Source organism: Chrysemys picta, chromosome 3 (genome assembly GCF_011386835.1).
Source record: "Chrysemys picta bellii isolate R12L10 chromosome 3, ASM1138683v2, whole genome shotgun sequence".
NCBI lineage: Eukaryota > Metazoa > Chordata > Testudines > Emydidae > Chrysemys > Chrysemys picta.
Window position 1 is genome coordinate 14,873,778 of NC_088793.1, and position 20,535 is coordinate 14,894,312.

General features: G+C 43.6%; 1 protein-coding gene across 3 annotated transcripts in view; it reads left to right on the plus strand.

Annotated features, from left to right (window-relative positions):
* Positions 1-20,535, plus strand: part of PKHD1 (PKHD1 ciliary IPT domain containing fibrocystin/polyductin) — a 380,982-nt gene that overhangs the window by 221,463 nt on the left and 138,984 nt on the right. For all 3 annotated transcript variants that reach the window (XR_010599356.1, XM_065587493.1, XM_065587494.1), the window contains exons 47-49: positions 2,234-2,480; positions 15,926-16,103; positions 16,597-16,792. Coding sequence is in view for 2 of the 3 variants with exons in the window: in XM_065587493.1 (XP_065443565.1) it covers positions 2,234-2,480; positions 15,926-16,103; positions 16,597-16,792 (621 nt within the window). In the remaining variant the exon portion in view is untranslated. The remainder of the gene's footprint in view (positions 1-2,233; positions 2,481-15,925; positions 16,104-16,596; positions 16,793-20,535) is intronic.

A 20,535-nucleotide genomic window follows, 5' to 3' on the forward strand; every position in this document is an offset into this window, starting at 1 on the left:
GCCCAAAACTGGACACAGTATTCCAGATGAGGCCTCACCAATGTCGAATAAAGGGGAACGATCACGTTCCTCGATCTGCTGGCAATGCCCCTACTTATACAGCCCAACATGCCGTTAGCCTTCTTGGCAACAAGAGCACACTGTTGACTCTGACATAGCAGAGTCTGAAAAATCCTTGAGTTCTGTAAAGTTTGGTGTTGCCTTTGTGATTTTATTTCCTTCACCGAGAGGTATCTCTAGAGTTTGGTAGCTGTGTCCTGGAGGAAGGATGATCCACGGACTAGGGCGCTACCGTGGGACTCGGGAGACCTGGGTTTATTTCCTTGCCTTTCCACAGACTTCCTGTATGACTTTAGACAAGTTTAGACTAGTCTCTTTGTACCTCAGTTTCCCCCCGTCCCTGTCTCAGAGTGGTGTTGTGAGGATAAACCCATTAAAAATGCGGAGGTGCTCAGATGCTGTGGGAAGGAGGGTCACAGAAAAAAATTATATAGTTGTCCTGCAAACAGAGGTGAAAGGAAGCTGGTACGGGCTGGTACGGTGTACTGGCAAGAGCCAGTCTGCTGTGCCGAACTGGACCGGCTTCCGCGGCGGTGATTTAAAGGGCCCAGGGCTCCAGCTGCTGCGGGGATCCCCGGGCCCTTTAAATCCCCGCCAGAGCTCTGGCAGCTGGGCTAGGGTGGGGATTTAAAGGGCCTGGAGCTCCAGCCGCTGCGGGGAGCCCTGGGCCCTTTAATTCACCCCTGAGCCCCGGGGCTCCCAGCCTCCTCCCACAGCAAGAGCCCCAGGGCCTTTAAATCTTGAAAAGCCCCGCTTCTTCTGGTTGAGGCCACGCCTCTTCCGGTTGAGGCCATGCCCCCGCTCAGGACTCCGGTGTACCGGTAAATCCTTTAAATTACTTTCACCCCTGCCTGCAAATCAACACATGTCTGCTAACCTGGGCCATCTCTGGGCCATAATTTTAGGTGGGAGCATTATAACTCCACCCCTTAGACAAATAGGTGTACATTAGGATGTTTTTGAAAGTAGTCTTCAGTGTTCTGATATCACTGGTGGGCTGAAGCACGGGAGTCTCCTTACAGCCTTTTTTCTGCTTTGCCAGCCCCTTACTGCAGTTTGCTCACCCATGTCTGGGGCTCTGGGTGCAGATGCTGCACATGGATTCTCTACCTGGAAGAGCCAGGCTGTTAAACTGACAGCCATGAATGCTGCATAGATTTGAGACTAAGATGTTTCTTCCCCCTCCCCCCCCAACCATGATTTAATTTTCTTATTTCTCTGAGTTTGGGACAATTATTCAGGGATTAACACGTTCATTTGGATAGGGATAGGGATTAACACGTTCATTTGTTAATATTCCTTTTTCGGGGGGGTAATACTTCAACATAGTGGTATATTCTGTAATCACTACAACACATCTTCATAGAATTCCAATGAGGTTGTACCTCAGGCCACCCTAAATCTTCAGTGAATTTTCCTGAGATAATGCATGGAAACAAAGAATTTGTCTGAGTTTTCAAGAGCTACCCAAAGGCTCTTTGAAGAAAGTTCCAACTGCAATTACCTGTTAAATGTATGTGTATATGTGTAATTATAAACTATATTAAAAACATACACTTTCCTGCAAAAATGGTGAAAAATACTTCAGCAACGGAGATCAAAGGGCACCAGGGGGGCAAAATCTGCCCCCAAAGTAACTTCAGCTGTGCAATAGGAAGGTCCTATATTTACAAACAGTGACTAGTGAACAAACTAGTGCTATGTTTGGTTTGCTTTGGGCCCTGGACCAGGTGCAGGGGGAGTTATGAGCCTATTTGATTATTTTAGTTTGGGGCCAACCTACTGTTACTGCTGCATCTGAATCCGGTGCTCGAACCAAAAGACCTGTCAGAAGTAGGATACTGGACTAGGTGGCTCTTGGGTCTATGCAGTAAGGCCATTCCTATGACCATGCTTCCCGTCTGGTTATGATTCTTCTGTTTAAGATATTTAGTCAGTAGGTAGAACCAATAACATGTGACGTATGTGACCAACCACGCAACAGACCCAGGGTGTGGAGGTCTGCAGGTTCCCCTTTCTGTCCCAAGCAGCCATTTATCTGACAGGAAGCTGAGTTGAGGTTAACCCCTTGTTCACCAGGGGAGGGAGGAGGAGGGGAAGGTAGGTAGTGCCCCTGCACCCAGTCACACAAAGGTGTGACGTTGCATTTCTGAATGGTTGCTTGTTTCCCCAGGTGGATTTACAGTGAGAGCTGAACGGTTGGCATTTCTGAATTCACCCAACCAGGCATCATTCCCGTTTCCCCATTCGGCCATCCTCGAAGATCTGGATGGGTCCCTCACAGGACAGGAAGGAAGTCACCTTCTTGCTTCTATGGACACACTTGCAGCTTCCTGCGTGGCCAGTGCAAACTTCAGTCACGCTGCTAGGGGGAGTGTTTGTGGAAGGAACGTTATTTTTCACCGTATGTCTATTGGTTTGTAAGTAGCAAGTACATCTTTGCAAGATCAGGTCTGGCCTGGGCTTTTATGTTCCATATTGGGAAGAGGTATCAGGTCTGGGCACAGTTGTGGAACTAAGGAAGGCTAAGATTAATCCCAGCTCTGCAACGGCCTCTCTCTATGGTCCTAGGCAAATCACTTACCCTTATTATCTTGGTTTCTATATCTGTAAAATCCGAGCTTGTCCAAGGGGAAGGTTGGACCTTAAAAAACCTGATTCTCTTTTATTCTACAGTCCCTTCACATAACTCTGGCAGTGCAAAGGAGCCTTAAAGTAGATGTAGTTGTAATTTATGCCAGTTGTACAGCCCTTCACACTGTCAGAGTGGTGTAAACAGGCCTTAGTGTAAATGAAAATCGGGCCTCTCTGTATCTCAAGATGGGCCCTGAAACTGAGGTAACCAAAACTAGTGGACACTTTTGGCCTAAATGACTTGCCCAAGGTCACAGAGTTTATGGCAGAATTGGGAATTAAACCCAGATTTCTGGTCTCCACCAGATATTTTTAGACAATTAAGAGGGCATCGCAGGTAATGGAGGATTAAAGAAAAAAGTTTGAATTACGTTAGATTCAAAACAAGGAGAATGTTCTTACATTGTTTTTCCCCGAATTGCTCCCCAGGTGTGGATTGTTCTGAAGGTAATGGCTGATTACACCTATCACTGGCAAACTCACTTCAGTTCAGTCTAAGTCATTTTCCATGTTAATTTAATGAACTTTCAGTTTCATATAATACTATTAATATTGGAGCCAGCATTTCATGGTCATACAGTCTGAGCTACCATTGAATCAGCAGCCATACTGTTTATACCTGTACTAGAATTAAGGAATCATAGCTCCCGTCTATACTTACCTCCAGGTCCGGCGGTAAGCAATCGATCTTCTGGGATCGATTTATCACGTCTTGGCTAGATGCGATAAATCGATCCCGGATTGATCCCGGAAGTGCTCGCTGTCGACGCCGGTACTCCTGCTCCGCGAGAGGAATACGCGGAGTTGACAGGGAAGCCTGCCTGCCGCGTCTGGACCCGCGGTAGGTTCGAACTAAGGTGCTTCGACTTCAGCTACGTTATTCACGTAGCTGAAGTTGCGTATCTTAGTTCGAAGTCGGGGGTTAGTGTGGACCAGGCCACAGGGTTAGAAGGGACCGCAAGGGTCATCTAGTCTGACCCCCTGCCAAGACGCAGGATTAAGTACGCTGATTTATTTAATTAACAAAAAAAACTTTACAATAGATTAATTTCTGGAATTCTATTTCAGTTGTCTTTTTCTTGCTGACACCATTAGGATGTATGTAGCCTTTCATGTCCCTGCTTCATAGAAACATAGGATTGGAAGGTGCCTTCTGTGTCATCAAATCAAGTCCCCTGCTAAGGCAGGCAACCCTGTTGTATAAACTTTCCTTCTCTTGCCATGAGGTGCGAAAGCACCTTGCATGGGGGTTCCCATCAGACCTCACTAGCTAAGCAGGGTTAGGCTAGGTCAGTATACAGAGTCTCCTTACCCAGCTAAGCTCACAGCAGCTCCTATGCTCAGCATTGAGAACAGAGTTTGTAGTTCTCATCTTCAAAGCTATTTCTGGGACTGGTTCTAGCTCCCTGAGGGTCTTTCCTCACTCTACATGATTATGAATTCCCGCTACAGCAAGGGAATAAGCTGCTGGAGTAAAGGATATGTCACCCTCAAGGGTGAGCCTTTGTGTTTGTGGGAGACAAAGCTTTCTTGGTAAATCACCGGTGGCTTCACTCCCGGTAGCGCTTAGCGTTCCTATGATTCCCACCATCTCCAGACAGAAATGTAAAACCCATTTCTCTGACCTGACAGCATAGACAAACCCAAGACAAAAACCTACTGACCGTGGGGTGCGTAGAATTCAGTTAATGTATTAACTCTTTGAGTACGTCTATAGTGGAACTGCAGGTGTAATTCCCAGCTCAGGTGGATATCCCTGCAATGGTTCTGATTGAGCTAGCATGCTAAAAACAGCAGTGTAGCCACAGCGGTGCAGTGAGACAGACTAGCTGCCCCAAGTACGATCCCATCTGAAACCCTAGATGCATACTTGGGCACCTAGGCTGTCTGCCACTCACGCTGCCAGAGCTACACTCCTATTATTAGCACGCTAGTGTGGGTATGTCTACCTGGACTGGAAATTATACCTCCAGATCCAATGCACACAAGCCCTTAGAGCTTGTAAGGTACTCAGATACTACAATGATGAATGTAGGATAAGGATACATAGTCTAGGTAAATAAGAGACCTGAGTGGTGTTTGTTGTTAATGTAGCAGCTGGCACTCTACCCTTTAAATCAACACTATACTAATTCCCCAGCACTGTGGTTCTGCACATGTCCAGCCCAAGTCCTCACCACTCATCCCTGAAGAGTCCATGGCACTTTTCACAGGAGTAGCAGAACTAACCCCACTGTCCCTGGGGAATTACATTCTACCTCTATGATTTCAGTTGATTATATTGTTCTTCCTGGGCCAAATCTTTACACCAGCTCAGGATATGACCCCCCGTTGACTGCAATGTGGTCTCGTGGTTACAGCAGAGGATTCTGAGTCAGGAGACCTGGGTTTTGTAGTGACCATTGCCACTAACATTGGGCAATCCAACCATTTTCTATGCCACTTATGCCCCCATCGAAAAAAGGGGATTATGATAATTAATAGAGCTGGATGAAGATCTTTCCTCCATATTTTTTATTTCTTGGATGAAAAATGGCTTCTCAACAAAATGAAAATTTTCACACTAAAAAATTGTTTTAAAGATTTTTTTTTTGACAAAAATAAGAATATTCCTTTTTGTTTCCTTTTTTTCCCTGAGGGAGAGGAATCCCTTCCTGAGCAGCTCACGTAATGAACTATCTTTTGGAAAGCACATTCAGACCCTTTTTATTTTGTAACAGGACTTCTCAGCCTTCAGATATAAAGGTTCCCAATAGCATCACATAAGGCACTTAATCCAAATGCCTTTAGAAATTCTAAATACGTTAGAGGGCAGGATGGTTCAGTAGTTAGGGCACTATCCTAGGACTGGAGACCAGGTTAAATTCCCTGCTGCTCCACAGATTTCCAGTGTGACCCTGCGCAAGTCACTTAGGTCCAGATTTTTAACGGCCCAGAAGTTTAAATCCCATTGACTCTCAATGGGATTTTGGTTCCTAACGGCCTAAATGCCTTTTGAAAATGAGATTTAGGCTCCTAAATCAGTTAGGTGTTGCAATGCTAAGCATTGCAACACCTAAATACCTTTAAAAATCTGGGCCATAGCCTCTCTGTGCCTCAATTCCGCATCTGTAAAATGCGGATAATACCTTATAGGAGTGTGGTGAGGATAAATGCATTAAAGATTGAGAGGTGCTCGGGTAATATGGTGATGGAGGCCACATAAGTACCTAAAATAGATGATGTGTTGTCTCTCCTTGAGAATCACCCTCCAGATTAAGGTGCACAATTTACCCTCCCTATTCTATTATACTCTTCTCCTTGCCAGCCTGCTTCTTTCTTTGCACTGCAAGTGAAGGTGTGATTGTAGCAAGGGTAGGCATAGCCATGCTAGCTTTAATCTAGCTAGCACGGGTCTCTCTAGTAGTGAAGACGTGGCAGCACAGACATCCGTGTGGGCTAACAACCCGACTACATACCCAGCGGGCTCGTACGGGGATGGCTAGCCTGCACTGCAGCCCCTGCCGCCACATGGTCACTACTATTGTTTCCCACACTGGCTATATTAAAGCTAGCATGGGTATGCTCACACATGCTATAATTGCGTCCTCATTTGCTGTCTAGATGTACCAGAAATGTAAATGAGAAACAGGCCCCATATTTCCTAAGCCCAGTCACATGAAGGGTCATGTGATTAAAAAAACCTGAGTACCCCTGTCATTTAATTCTGCCTCCTGTTTGCTCCATAGAGAGGAAAATATATTGTGGTGGTGAGTAACAGTATAAACACCTGTTTGGACCCCTTTACAATGTGCCAGTGGCATAAGGCCTATGGGTATGCCTGTGCTGGAGATGTGATTTCCAGCTAGCCTAGACATACAAAAATAGCAGTGTAACTGCAGCTGCACAGGCAGCCGGGTGGGCTAGCCACCCCGAGTAGGTACCTAGGGTTCAGACAGGAATCTCTACGTTGCTAGGCCATCCTGCTGCTTGTGCAGCCATGCACTGTTATTTTAGAGTGCTAGTTCGATTTAAGCTAGCGTGGGTACATCTGTCTGAGCCGGGGATTACACCTCCAGTTCCAGTGTAAACATAACCTTAGTGTAAATGACAATCAGGCTCATCACAAGACAGAACAAGAAGCAATGGTCTCAAGTTGCAGTGGGGGAGGTCCAGGTTGGATATTAGGAAACACTATTTCATTAGGAGGGTGATGAAGCACTGGAATGGGTTACCTGGGGAGGTGGTGGAATCTCCATCCTTAGAGGTTTTTAAAGCCCGGCTTGACAAAGCCCTGGCTGGGATGATTTAGTTGGGGATTGGTCCTGCTTTGAGCAGGGGGTTGGACTAGATGACCTGAGGTCTCTTCCAAACCTAATCTTCTATGATTCTAAACTTCAGTTTCCTACCAGATCTCCTGTGTGTCAAACTCTTTCTAAAATGCTCAGGTAGAGGCAAATTTCTCACTTCAGCTTTGATGGACATATAGCTCCAATGTGCTATTCCAGTTCACCTCTTGTTGCTACTGCTGCCTATGTGCGCTGGACTGGTTACGGCATTTGAGTTGCTGGCAGCTAAAGGAGAAAAGTTGCGTAGCCAGACGTTACCACTACTGCTCGTAGAGGGAGGATACATTAGAATGGCTCTCTCTTAAGAAAAGTGTTCTAACACATGAAAAAAAAATCACTCCAGCTTTTTGATTCCCCCTCCCCAAGCCCCCCATCATTTCATTTTCTGTTTAGTGTACAAATCTGTACCATTTTCCAGTTTTGCTGTTTCAAGCTCGTTGCACACTGGCAGCAGTGCTGAAGAGCGCTGTCAGATGGATGTAAATAATTCAGAGCCTTCGTATTATTCATGTTTTAGAAGAAGGAAAAACATTTCCACATAGGGAAAAAAAAGTTGCTGTATAATTGCAGAACTGGGGGACATTTTCTGTAGCCTTCAGCTACATAGAAACTTCCCATGGAAATACTATTTCTACTCACTTTCACTAAAGCAAAAGTCTGTAATCAGTGGGATCACGGAGTTGTGTGGTTTAGTGGATCAGGCACTAAACCGGGAGTAAGGAGCCCTGTGTCCTATTCCTGGCTCTGCCATGTGGCCTGAGGCAAGTTACTTCCCCTCCCACGCTTTGGGAGAGGAAGTAACTTGTGTTGTCTATTTAGATTGTCTTGTCTATTTGTCTTGTCTGTTTAGATTGCAAGCTCTTGGGGGCAGAGGCTCTCTCTTATTCTATGTACATACAGCCCCTAGCTCAGTGATGCCCCAGTCTTGACTGAGGCTTCTGGGTACCCCCAGAATATAAATGATAATAATGAATAAAAAGTGGTGGTGCACTTCTCTAACAGATATTCAGATCCCTCTTGTTCCTTCCAGTTCACAATGCCAATGGGTCTTGGGGGGTGAGCAGAACTAACAATTAATTAGAACCTTAGATCCCAGCATTTATGAACTTGGGGAAAGTTTGAATCTGGCATTCAACGTTGCCCTTCACTGCAGGTGGATGGCTTAATAGTTTAGGCTAGTTGCAGCAGGGGTCTTTGGCTCTTTCCTTTCCTTTCCGGCTAGCCTCCCTTCTCTTTCCATTCTTTCCAAGAGCAGGGAGTCAGCTGATGCCAAAGATACTTGGCAGCACTACTTCCCAAGGCCAGCTGTTAGCCTGTCCTCCAGTGGAATGTTTTCTGAACTGAGTAACTCTCCTCCATGGAGATCAAGAGCATCTTCTCTATGCTGTTTCCAGATCTCACTCTCCTGAGTGTGCACTACCAGCCAAATCACCATCACGTTAAGTTGAAAGAACATCAGCTTGCAGCCCGGAACATCAGCCCACATAGTGTGCATTCAAATAGAGTATAGGTCAAAGAGGCTTCATTCACAGGGACGGTGCTCTACAAATGGACTCGTCAGGGAAATGTGGAGGGAAGTGAATAAGGGGCTACAGAGAATGAAAGATTAAAGTAAATATTTACAGCATGACCAGAGGATGTCTTGGAGGAAGGTGGATTGCATCCAGAGGTATTGAAGGTTGTAAACAAGAAAGAGGGAATGGTTTATGAGAGTGTAACTAGGAAAAATGGGAAGAATTTGAGAAAGGAAAACTGGGAAGCAGGGACAATTTCCTCACAATGAAGTCTATTGGTCTTGGATAATCTCCCCGGAGAATGGTGAAAGAAAGTACTATCATTTGAATAATTTAAAACTGGACTAGGCAAAACAAAAAATATACTGTAGGGAAGAATTCTGCATGGCGTCTCCAGGCATGATGTAGATGGCCTTCTAGCTGGTGGAATTTCCCATCTATGATCACAGTACCACTGGTGCTTCCTCAGAGCCATGTAATGCAGGAGACAAGGTTTCTATCTGATCTGTTAATGCTGTTGGAGTGGATTGCATCTAAAAGGGGGGAAGACCCTGATGGCAAATGTTAAGAATCAAACCCAGATCACCGGAGTCTTAGTGTAGTGCTGTAGGCACAAGACTATCCTCCTTTTCTTATGTAGCTAGAAGTTTTCTAGGGCTATTAACAAAACACTTGAGTTCAGCCATCAGACTCTCACTCTGATTCCATAGTGTTGGAAATACTGTGTATTTTTGTTTAAAGAGAATGGAACAGCTGCTCGGTTGCACAGCAATAAATGCAGTGACTGACATGGAGTTGCTTCAGATTTACCCTAGTGTAAAGAGATCAGAATTTGGTCCTATTTGCCTGAATCTTGATTCAGTGTTTTTTGCTTTTGTGTCATGTTGATATTAACCCAAATGCACCATGTTTGCTTGTCGTGCTGTTACTTGGCAGGAGATATTAAGGAGGGAAGAGAGAGGTGAATTCCGCATGCCTTGAAAATGACCCTTTTTGGTTGCGTATATAAATGAATCCGTTCCATGGAGTCACTTTAGGGAGGTTGGGATCAGGATCTCAAATTCACAGCTGCCTGCTGTTCTACTGTGGACCAAACTTAAGCCCTTAATATAGAACTAGTAAAGAATTAACTCTCCCCCCCCCCCCCCAGACACTGCCATGAAAAAAATGGGGGAAAAGTGGCATTTTTTTTTTCAGAATATGTAGGGAGTTTGACAATATTTCAAAGAAAATCCAGTTTTGGCTTCTGAAAATCCCTGAAATCTTTGATTTTTTTGGTTTTCATTTTTTTGATCGATACCCAACTGAAAAATATCCCCCCCCCCCCAAAAGAGGACATTTTTGCAAAAACATTTCTATTTTGTCAAAAAAAAAATCATTATTTTTTTGTTACAAATAGTAGATGGTAGAATTTGTACCTGTTCTATCCAAATCTAAAACCCCAAGAACTTTGAGGGAAATATGGATCTGGAGCCAAACTTTGCAACCTTGATCCATATCTCTATAAAAAGAGCATTTTCTATCAAGTCCAGTTGAAATTTAAACTAATGTGTCACTTAAACTGCCCTGGAAGGGCTCTTTACATCTTTTAAAAATGTAATTGAAGCTTATAAAAGTCTTTATAAATCTACATGCGCGAAAGTTATTGAGTGCTATGAAGAACAGCGTATGCCGTGGTGTAGTGTTGAGTGGCTGCAGGCTAGATACGGTCGCTCAAAATGCCACTGCTAACCATATTATCTTGAAAATGTGAGTCCCTATTAATATTAAAATAAATTCTCATTACAAAATTGTCATACTGTGATTAAGTGACTTTAAAAGTTTCTTCTCCTCATGCATGATTTTTACAAGAAGAAAGCATTAGAATAATCTCCATTACACAGCACCTTCCATCCCAAGGAATTCTAAAAATACTGAGCTGAGAAAACTTTATACAGTCCAGGAGTAACTTTGCAATTCACTCAGTTTCATCTGCCTCCACTGCGGAATTTTGAAAGCCAGGATTTTTGCCCAGCTCCAGCCTTGCAACCGAGCCTTTTATTGCTTCTCTCCTTTATTTTGCTGGAGAGGAAAAGATTAGCTCACTTTTTGATTACCTTAATTCCTAAATCTGGTCTAATATCCTCTCCTGTAGTGCATGCACTTGCTACAAACACAGCAGTCCTTGATGTGCCAGTGTAAAAGGAATCGTGAGCTCCCTACTTCCATGACTTCAAGAGAAGAGTTCAAATGATTACTCTAGTTTTGCTTCTCCTTTGATCTTTACTTATCTTGGTGCCTATGTGTGTACCTCTTCCCACGTCAAACACATGCAAAGCCACACTTTTCCACTCACTACACTGTTGCCCTCGGTACACACATCTTTGCTAAACACACACACTTATTCACACATACAGACGCCTTTCCTACACTTACACACACTCTTCTGTTAGATTAAATTGGTCTCGTCAGGGGTCATGTGATGTGGTTTAGCTGGTGAGCATTTAACAGCTGGATGCTGGCTGTTCAATTAACAAGCCTACCTATTTGAATTTCCTTCCGGTGTCCGGCTTGCTACACTGTATTTCTTCCATAATTGATTGGTCCTAAGATTGAATTGATTTTTAGTGTAATGTTCATGGACAATGGCAGTACGGCTGTGAGGTAAATTATGGCAGTCCCAAAATGCATGCCTCCAAATTTTCAGTGATTGCCTCAGTTCTGGATTCCCAACTTGAAACACCTCATGTCTGATTTTCAGAACTGTATTTCAGCATCTCTGAAAACCAGGCACAAAAGGCCTGATCCTTCTCATACTTATACCAGTGTAAATCAGGAGAATATCCACTGAAGTTAGGAGTTACATCATGCAAGGGAGATAAGAATCACATTCCCAGGCTTTGGACTTGGGTACACACATTTAGGCTAGGTCTACGCTACCCGCCTGAATCAGCGGGTAGAAATCGATCTCTCGGGGATCGAATTATCGCGTCTCGTCGGGACGCGACAATCGATCCCCGAATCGACGCTCTTACTCCACCAGCGGAGGTGGGAGTAAGCGCCGTCGACGGGGAGCCGCGGAGGTCAATTTTGCTGCCGTCCTAACAGCGGGGTAAGTCGGCTCCGATAGGTCAAATTCAGCTATGCTATTCGTGTAGCTGAATTTGCGTATCTTAAATCGACCCCCCCCCCCAGTAGTGAAGACCTGCCCTTAGTGACAATATCTAAAGGTTTTGAACCTCCACAATTAAAAATAATATATATATATATATTTTCCTGGGCCCACCACTTAAACGATAAGAGTTTGCTGTAGTCATTGTTTGCATTTAGCCTCCATTTGTACAACAGTAAATTAGAGTATTGACACAAATGTTTGCAGCCCCATTTGAAGGGAGCTGCTATTTGATTTCCTGTTTTAAGGAGATGGATAATCATAATGGGTTATTTCACAAATGTACCAAACAGAATGCATTTAGAGATAAACACAGCGCCTGCCTCCATACACAGAGATATGGAGCCTTAGGATAAGAAAGCTAATGGTAAACATAAACAGGAGAGTTAATATTTGTTCTCCTTGGTGCTGTTGATTGGTTCAGCAAATCCTTCGTGGGCCATCTATGTTCAACAGCTCTACACAGTACACTTGAGCTAAATTACATAACAGTTTATACAGCCGCAATGGTAAATTGTGATTCAGATTGTAAAGTTCTCTCTCGTAACTATGCCATATTTCTAAAGCAAATTACTCCTTAATTGAATTACTCCACTTTGATATAAAAATACAGCACTGTCAATGAGTCATCCATTTTTTTCTGATACAGTTTGTAAAAGCTTCCGACTGTTTAAAGCAGGGGTTAATTTTGCATTAAGACCACTGCCTCCTGGTTTCTTTCAAATAAAGCCAGGGGAAGTTCAGGGAAAGGCTTTTTCTTTTGGTAATGAAGCTCTCTCATGTTAATGATCCATGCAGGCTCCCTTGGCTCCTTTGAATTAGAAATACTTGTGCCTGTGCTCCTCTGCTTCATTAACATTAAAGAGAGGTAGATTGGTGGCTATTTAGGGCACAGTGAAATTGTTGGCTATTTAGGGCAAATGAAAATGATGCTAATTGTGGCGGGTAAATTCCATTAGCGGCGTAGTCCCATTTTGGAGTTCCTTTGGCAAGGATATGAAAACAAGCACAGGGGCATCCTTTTGAAGGGAATGTGATATCAACTTCAGGGTTAACTTGTTTCAGAGTAGCAGCCGTGTTAGTCTGTATCCGCAAAAAGAACAGGAGTACTTGTGGCACCTTAGAGACTAACACATTTATTAGAGCATAAGCTTTTGTGGGCTACTGCCCACTTCTTCAGATGCATCCGAAGAAGTGGGCTGTAGCCCACGAAAGCTTATGCTCTAATAAATGTGTTAGTCTCTAAGGTGCCACAAGTACTCCTGTTCTTTTTAGGGTCAACTTGGACAAACTAACTCTTGCATAAAGTGGCAGGGCTTTTTCAACCCTCCCAAAACCTGGTTTGATTATTTTGGTGCTGATGCCGGGTTAGGGTGCATGTGAGTGGGGTAATATCTGAATGAAGAGTAAGACAAAGCGTTGGAGAGCTGGGGACAAAGCATTCCCAGTTGAGGTGATCCAGCTGTGGAACAAACTTCCAGAGGCTATTCAGGGAACATGGAGTATGACTGTCCTCAGGAAACGTTGCAAAACCTTCCTTTTTGGAAAGGCCTTCCCACCACAGGAATGACACTCACACCCCTTCCACCCAAAAAGCTCCAAACAACCAAAACGAAAAACAACCCCCAACTCCCAATCAACCGAAAACAAAGAGTAAATGAATAAAACCTAAAGAGAAAAAAACAAAAAAACCCACAAACCTTATCCCAGATTGAGTTTTTAGCCAAAACGGGAGAAATGCCAGTGATTCCATGAAGACAAGGGACTTTGCCATTGTTACTGATGATACATGCAAGGCACTCTCCTACTACGGTGATGGGCAGCAGTGCAAAACTGTATGACTGACAGATTGTATCCAGGCTGGTTTGCGCAGCCTGTATTTCCTGTCCACTTTTACACCTATTAAAGGATGCTAGTTGAGAACTCCCATAGAAAAACTGCCTCGAACACCCAGTTGCCTGTGGAGTTTCAATATAATGCAGAGATTCTGTGAAAACAGAAAAACAAAAGTGACATGTTTCACTGAAGTTGGGGACTGTGGCCCTGAATCTCCTCTCACTTGCTGTGGTTTTACATCACTATTGCACCATTGGTTTCACTGGAGTTACTCCTGATTTACACTAGTGTAAGTGAGAAGAGAATCAGAGCCTTTGTCACATGAGTACCCTCAGCTCACTCTGATAGTGCTATTACTCATATGAAGATTTTCCTCCGCACCTGAGCAAGTGTGAAAGTGCTCACAACCTATGACAGTACTCTAGTGCTTGTTAGTTGCTTGCTTAATTAGTGTGACTACCTTGGCCCATCTGATGCCTACAAGGGGAGGTTTATTAGTAGTGAACTACCTATTGAACCCTTCTAAGCTCCTTCCAGTCAGTTTCTATTGTTCTATTCTCCATACTCCCCTTCACCCACTATCCTGCTGCTGAGTGTTCTGTAAAAGGCAATAATCCTGGGAAGCGGCGCGGGCCAAGGGATGTGCTGGCCGCCCTCCCCGCAGCCCCCATTGGCCTGGAGCGGTGAACCGCATCCAGTGGGAGCTGCAATCGGCCGAACCTGCGGACGCTGCAGGTAAACAAACCGTCTCGGCCCGCCAGCTGATTTCCCCGATGGGCAGCATGCCAAAGGTTGCCGATCCCTGATCTAAGCTTTAGAAACTTGCATGCACTAGAGAGAAAAAAAATGCTGGATCTGAGCAGCAGCTCCTGGAAAATCCAAGGGTTTGTTTAATGTTCAGCATGCATCTTCCTAAAATATCAGCATATACAAAATTCACAATACATCCACTTTTTCGGTCCTGCTAGATATATCAGGACCAAAATTCAGTCCTGGTGTAAGCCCAGTGAAGTCCTTGAAGGCTGAAGCACCTGGCATTGGCACTGTTGGAAGACAGGATACTGGGCTAGATGGACCTTTGTTCTTACAATTTGGGGGACAATAAGGGGGAAGAGAGGGCTGTCCTATGGTAATAGCTGTTTAAAAGCTTCGGGGTAATCAACATGGGTGAATCTAGTAATTCCAGCTGTACTTTATTCCTTTTAGCACTGGAATTCAGTCATCTTAACTACAATGTGTCTCACCCACATGAATGTTGTCATTATTACTGTACATTGTTGAGTAGTTTTTGATGGACTGGACTGGAGCTAGGTGAGAAATGGGAAATTAGAAAAGAAGTATTTTTTTTTAGTTTTTCTTTGGATGATCAGATAAATGGTTCTATGAAATCATCACCTGTTTTGTGAGTTGACTAACCAAACAGTGGTCTATGATGCGATCTCTCTCTTTCAAGTCTCCTCCTTTGTGCAGGAGCTGAAAAAGATATTTGTGAGCCTAAATGACATATGCTTCCCATTGTTTAATGGCCATTTTATAGATATTATTCATATATTTGCTCCCCCCCGAGAAGTTAACATTGTGGAAAGACATGTAATGCTAATGTGTTGCACTTATAGACGGTAGTGCTTTCCATCCAAAGATCTCAAAGGGTGGTAGAAACTCCAGTAAATTAAGCTTCATGAATTAGGTATTATCTGCATTTTAGAGACGGAATAACTGAAACATAGAGAAGTTAAGTGACAGAACTGGGAATAGAACCCATATTTCTGAGGACCCAATGAAGTCAATTGAAAGAATCCTGCTAACTTCAGTGGGCTTTGGATCAGGTCCTAACAACTGAAAAAAACTGAGGTAATGTCCTAGATGTCACACAATTCGGATATAGTCTTGTTCTGGCTTTAGGAAATGACTGTGTAGAAGGCCTGTTAATCAACTGAATAATCTCTGGAGCTGGCTGGAAACAGGGCTTGTGAAAAATGTTGAAGTTTTGGGAACTTGTTTTCATTCCACATCGGTCCTTTAGAAATTTTTCATGAAAAAATATGAGAGCGTAACAGAGCAATAGAGAGAGAGAGAGACCCAACCTGCACTAGACCGGCAGTTAGGGCGTGCACCTAGGATGTGGGAGACCCAGCACTCCCTGCTTCAGAAAGTAGGGTCTAGCAGATAGTGAACAGGCCTGGCTCTCCCGCAGACTTTCTGTGGAACCTTGGACAAGTCACTTCACCTCTGTCTCCTCTTCACTCTTTGTCTTTCTCATCTATTTACAGTATGAACGCCTCAGGGCAGAGCCTGCACCCCCATCCCAGATAGGGCCTATAGGCACTACTATAGAACAAATAAAATGTAATAATATTATTAAATGAAGGGTCTGAACACAGATGTAATGTATTTTTTCCTAGAAAAGAGGCTTCAGACTTTCCTTATAATTTAACCGTGACTGATAGTAATAATAAGACAACCACAGTCCATTACGTCTCTGATACTTTATCAAACCCCTGTGGTTGGATGGCTCTGCTCTTGGACCAGGAGACTTACACACTGACTTTTGGTAACTCTTTTGTCAGCAAACAACTGCAGGTAATGCTGTTATTTATTTATTTATTTTATTTATAAAATGGCTTTTGTAATGGATGAACAGCAGTCACCAAAACCATATCAAGGAACAAAGGAAGAGAAACCCTCCCATTGTTCTGGATGGGCAAACAAAGGAGGAAGAGTACTGCGTGCTCATAAAAGAACACAAGATAGTCTTCAGATCACATATAGTCATTCAGAGCACCTTTATGAAATTGCTCTGAGCTGGAAGAGCATTCTGGGCACTATTGGTGAATGTTCGCCCCGGTGCATAGGGCCAGAACAAGACCTATGCACCACTTAAGACCCACCAAAGCTTGGTCTTGATGGCCCATAATTTCTACCCATGTTTTAATGTGGTCAGGAGGATTGATTTAGCATCCACTTCCCACGAATCATACATAGTCTTTAACATTCTATGCTTCTGATACCAATTGACAAAAGAATGCATTACACTTCAAGAAAATGCATGTTCATTATGTTTCCCTCCATCTAGTACTCGGCTACGTTCGATAACTTCATTGCTGGGAATTACTTACTGGTGGAACATGAGAACCTCCCATCCTATGTTGAGGTCATGGTGTTCTGTGGGACAAGGCCTGGTCAGCTACTCCAGTCACTTCCTTCACATGATCAGAACAAGGGCTGTGACTGGTTTTTCAACAGCAAATTGGGGAAGTTAACCTATTTAGGTAAGTGCAATGCAAGTAATACATGTAACTTTGTGCAAATGAGCAGTGCTGGAGTGGCCAATCTGCAATTAAAGGCCCTGATCTGCAAGGTCTTAGGCATGGACATAGCTTTAAGTCAGTAGGACTACTCAAATAACAAGTTACGCACATCCCCGAGTCTTTGCAGGGTCAGGGCCTTAATCTCTTAGTTATCCACAATGGAGGGTACAGCATGAGCCTTGGCAACTGGTGCTTTGGAGGTGAAAAGGCTTTGGAGTCCATTATCAATCCCTTGAATCCCCCACCTTAAATGTCTTAGGAGACATTTGCTTTGAGTCCAATCCTGCACCCACTGAAAGTCATGAGAGTATTTTTTTTTTTGACTAAGGATTACAAATATGAAGAGTGGATCCTTACATTGTGAACTCTCAGTGGCTTTGTAGACCCATGGGTTTGAAAACATTGACTTTTTTTAGAGATAATTTCTAAATATTGTGAATATTGACTGTGGTTTATTGTGATCACCAATGCCTGCTAATTTTGCAATTTGGCATTGACAAGCTCTTCAAAACCTGGGACTTTCACCCCTTTATCCTTTTCTCCAGCAAATCAGTCACTATGGTGCTAAATTCTGGTTGTGAAAGGAGAAGTAATGATTAGGACCATGATTAATAATGGCAGTACCGGAAGTCACTAGACCTCACAGTACCTTTGAGAGGCAGCTATTCTCATTGCTATTTCACACATAAGCTATATCTATACTGCAACCAGGGTGTAACTTGGAGCTCCCGTAGATGTACTTGCACTCCCTTTATTCCAGTTTATACGGTTAAAAACAGCAGGAAGAACACCGTGGTGCAGGCTTCAACGCTGGCAATAGACTCCCCCGGATAGTGTACTTCACGGTAGTGTAGACATACCCTTAGCTAAGCTAAAACACAGAGGGCCTGAATCTGACTCACCTAGACCCTTTTGACACTCATACAACTTCATTGGCTTTATTGAGTTACTTCGGATTTGCACTGATTTGATTGCAGTAAAACCTAGAGAAGTTAAGTCACTCGCCCAAGGTTGTGCTAGACATCTATCACAGAGCAAAAAATCTTGATTTCTTTGCAATTTACTAACAGTAAGGAGGGGGAAAAGACGCATACAGCTACATGCAAATCTGAAGATAATTCCCACTGAAGACCTATTATATCAAGTACATATATGTCAACAGTTGGGCACTTTGGATACCCTGCATAAAAATTTCCCTGAAATAGGAAAGCCTGGGAAAGCTGAAAAACCGTGGCACATTTCTTGGCACGTTATTGACATTAAAGAAATAGATCTGACTAATGCTGTCAGCAATAGTGAGCTATGATGTACCATTTAGCACGCAGTAGTCTCAAACATAATGGTTACACTTCTATTCCTCCTTTCGTCTTGTTTTCATTCTGATTGTGTTGCATTTAGTACATGGTTTTTTTAATACAGGGAAAAAAGATTCACGTCTGGCATTCAAATGAATGAAAACATCTCCATCTCACATTTATAATCCATGCTGAGAACATTTGATTAGACTGCAACTAGTACTTTACTTACATTATAACTGGGAGACCACTAATATAATATTTGTTACTGAAAAGCTAACTTTGTGGTGAGGGAGAAAATCTGAAATGAATGGATTTGTAGTGTTGAGGTGCCACTTAATTGCTATCCTAAACTCTAGTGCACGTCACTGGAAGTTAAAGTTACACAATTTCAAATAGAAAATAAGGCACACCTTTTTAACAGTGAGGATTATCAAGCATTGGAACAAAACTACACAAGGGTATGATGGTTTCTCCAGCACTCAAAGTCTTTAGATCAAGTTTGGATATCTTTCTAAAAAAAAAAAAAAAAATTCTCTAGCTCCATCACAGGTTATTGGACTCCATGCAGGAATCAGTGGGTGAAATCCTCTGCTCTGTGCTATGCAGGAGGTCAGACAAGATGGCCACAGTGGTCCCTTCCAGCCTTAAAATAGATGAATCTGTAAATTGAAATAGAGAGAACGACACTTTTGGTTTTAGCCCTCGGAACGCTCTGCTGTTTAACATTGTGAGCTGTTTTTTTATTTTTGTTACATTTAACTATATGAAATAATTAGTCAACTAATTAATCCAGTTTACAAGCTTTGTAGGATTCTTCAGCTGTCACTCACATCCAAGCCTGAGGCCTATGTTTAGTCTCAGTTCTCTTGTTCATGTGACTTGGTCTCCATGGCTACTGGCTGCATCTGCTGACACCCTACTCTCTATTTACTGCTTAATTAAGAATTTCACGCTCAGCCCTTATCTGCCGCTAAGAACAAGAACACACTGTTAAGAAATTCCAAATTTAGGCTGCTGCACAAGGAAAGCCTTTCTTGTAGGCCTGACTGTGTGGAGCCTCTTTAACTATTCTCTTGGCAACTGAGCTGCCACCCTTCAATCAAAAATCATTAAATGGGGCAGAGATAATGAGCATGTAGCATATCAAAAGGAGGATGTTTGCTTGTGCTAAGGAGGAAAAGCTGTAAGGCCCTATAAGCAGCCGCCACTTCAAAGGAAGAGGGGGCTGCCCCGTCAGCAGGGCTGATAAAGCATCATTTGTTCCTGCTTGACTTATGTAAAAGGTCTGGTATGTTAGAGTCCCGTCTTGCAGACGCGAGTCCGCGCTCTTGGTGCTCGTGTGTCAGCAGTTAGGCAGCTGGGCCCAAACAGCGTCAGCCAGAGCATATAATCACTTGACTCCGTCTCGACAATGGACACTTGTAGGGGGTGGTCAGGGGGAGGTCCCTAGGATAATAGGAACACAATTATTGCAGCTGCTAGGGAGGGCTATAATTCTTCCTGGAGAAAGTAGCAGGCCCTCGCAGAGCTGGGGGAAGACCTTGAGTGTATTATTCATATTCTGACTTTTGGAAGCACTTTGCTGTACCGGTGGGGTTCCAGCAGCTGCTCATGTATCGCCTCTCTCTAATAATTGTACATTCTGTCAGGGGTCAACTTACTTTTGACCCTCTCCCTTTGTGCCAGTTAAAAGGCTTTTTAGGGCAAACTGTTGGGTCGTGGCAGGGGTGCATTAAATCCAAAATTAACGCCAGTAAATACGGATCAGATGCCAGCTCATTCAGAGGCAGGCTCCTAAATTCACACAGCCCTTTGCTCAGCCCCAATGGAAATTAAAAAAACGACCCAACAACTGGGAAGATATTGTTATTCAAAAAAGCCAAACAGCTGAATGAATCTGCCTCAGCCAGCATTGGGGACTGCTCATGTTCAGCTCAGATGCTCTCTATGCCCCCCTTGTCTGATCGGTCACGGAATTTGACCAGCATCCTGCAAGCTCTCGTCTTCGGGGAATGAGGTTCTCTGACACAAAGGACGAGAAAATATAAGGTTGGGAACAAGGTGGTGAAGCTGCCCCGGTGCTTTACTTGTCTGGAAATTAGAGCGTGGAACAAACAATGCAGAAGACTCCTAATGTGGAGGGATTATAATTATAATGGGCGATAAGTAGAACCCACAGGATCCAGTGTTTCTGAGGCATGGAGGACGCATACAATGATCCTGTTAACCAAGGTGTTGACTGCGACCTACGCACATTAATTCTGTTAACTAACTCCCATGCAGCCCTTTGAAAAAGGATCTTTTCAGAAGTTCAAAATACAAGGTGCTCACGGGCAGATTATTCCCCTCCGCTGCTGGGAGCTGGGGGAAGAGGGTTATAGCCTCCTGTGCTGAAGGAATTTGGGG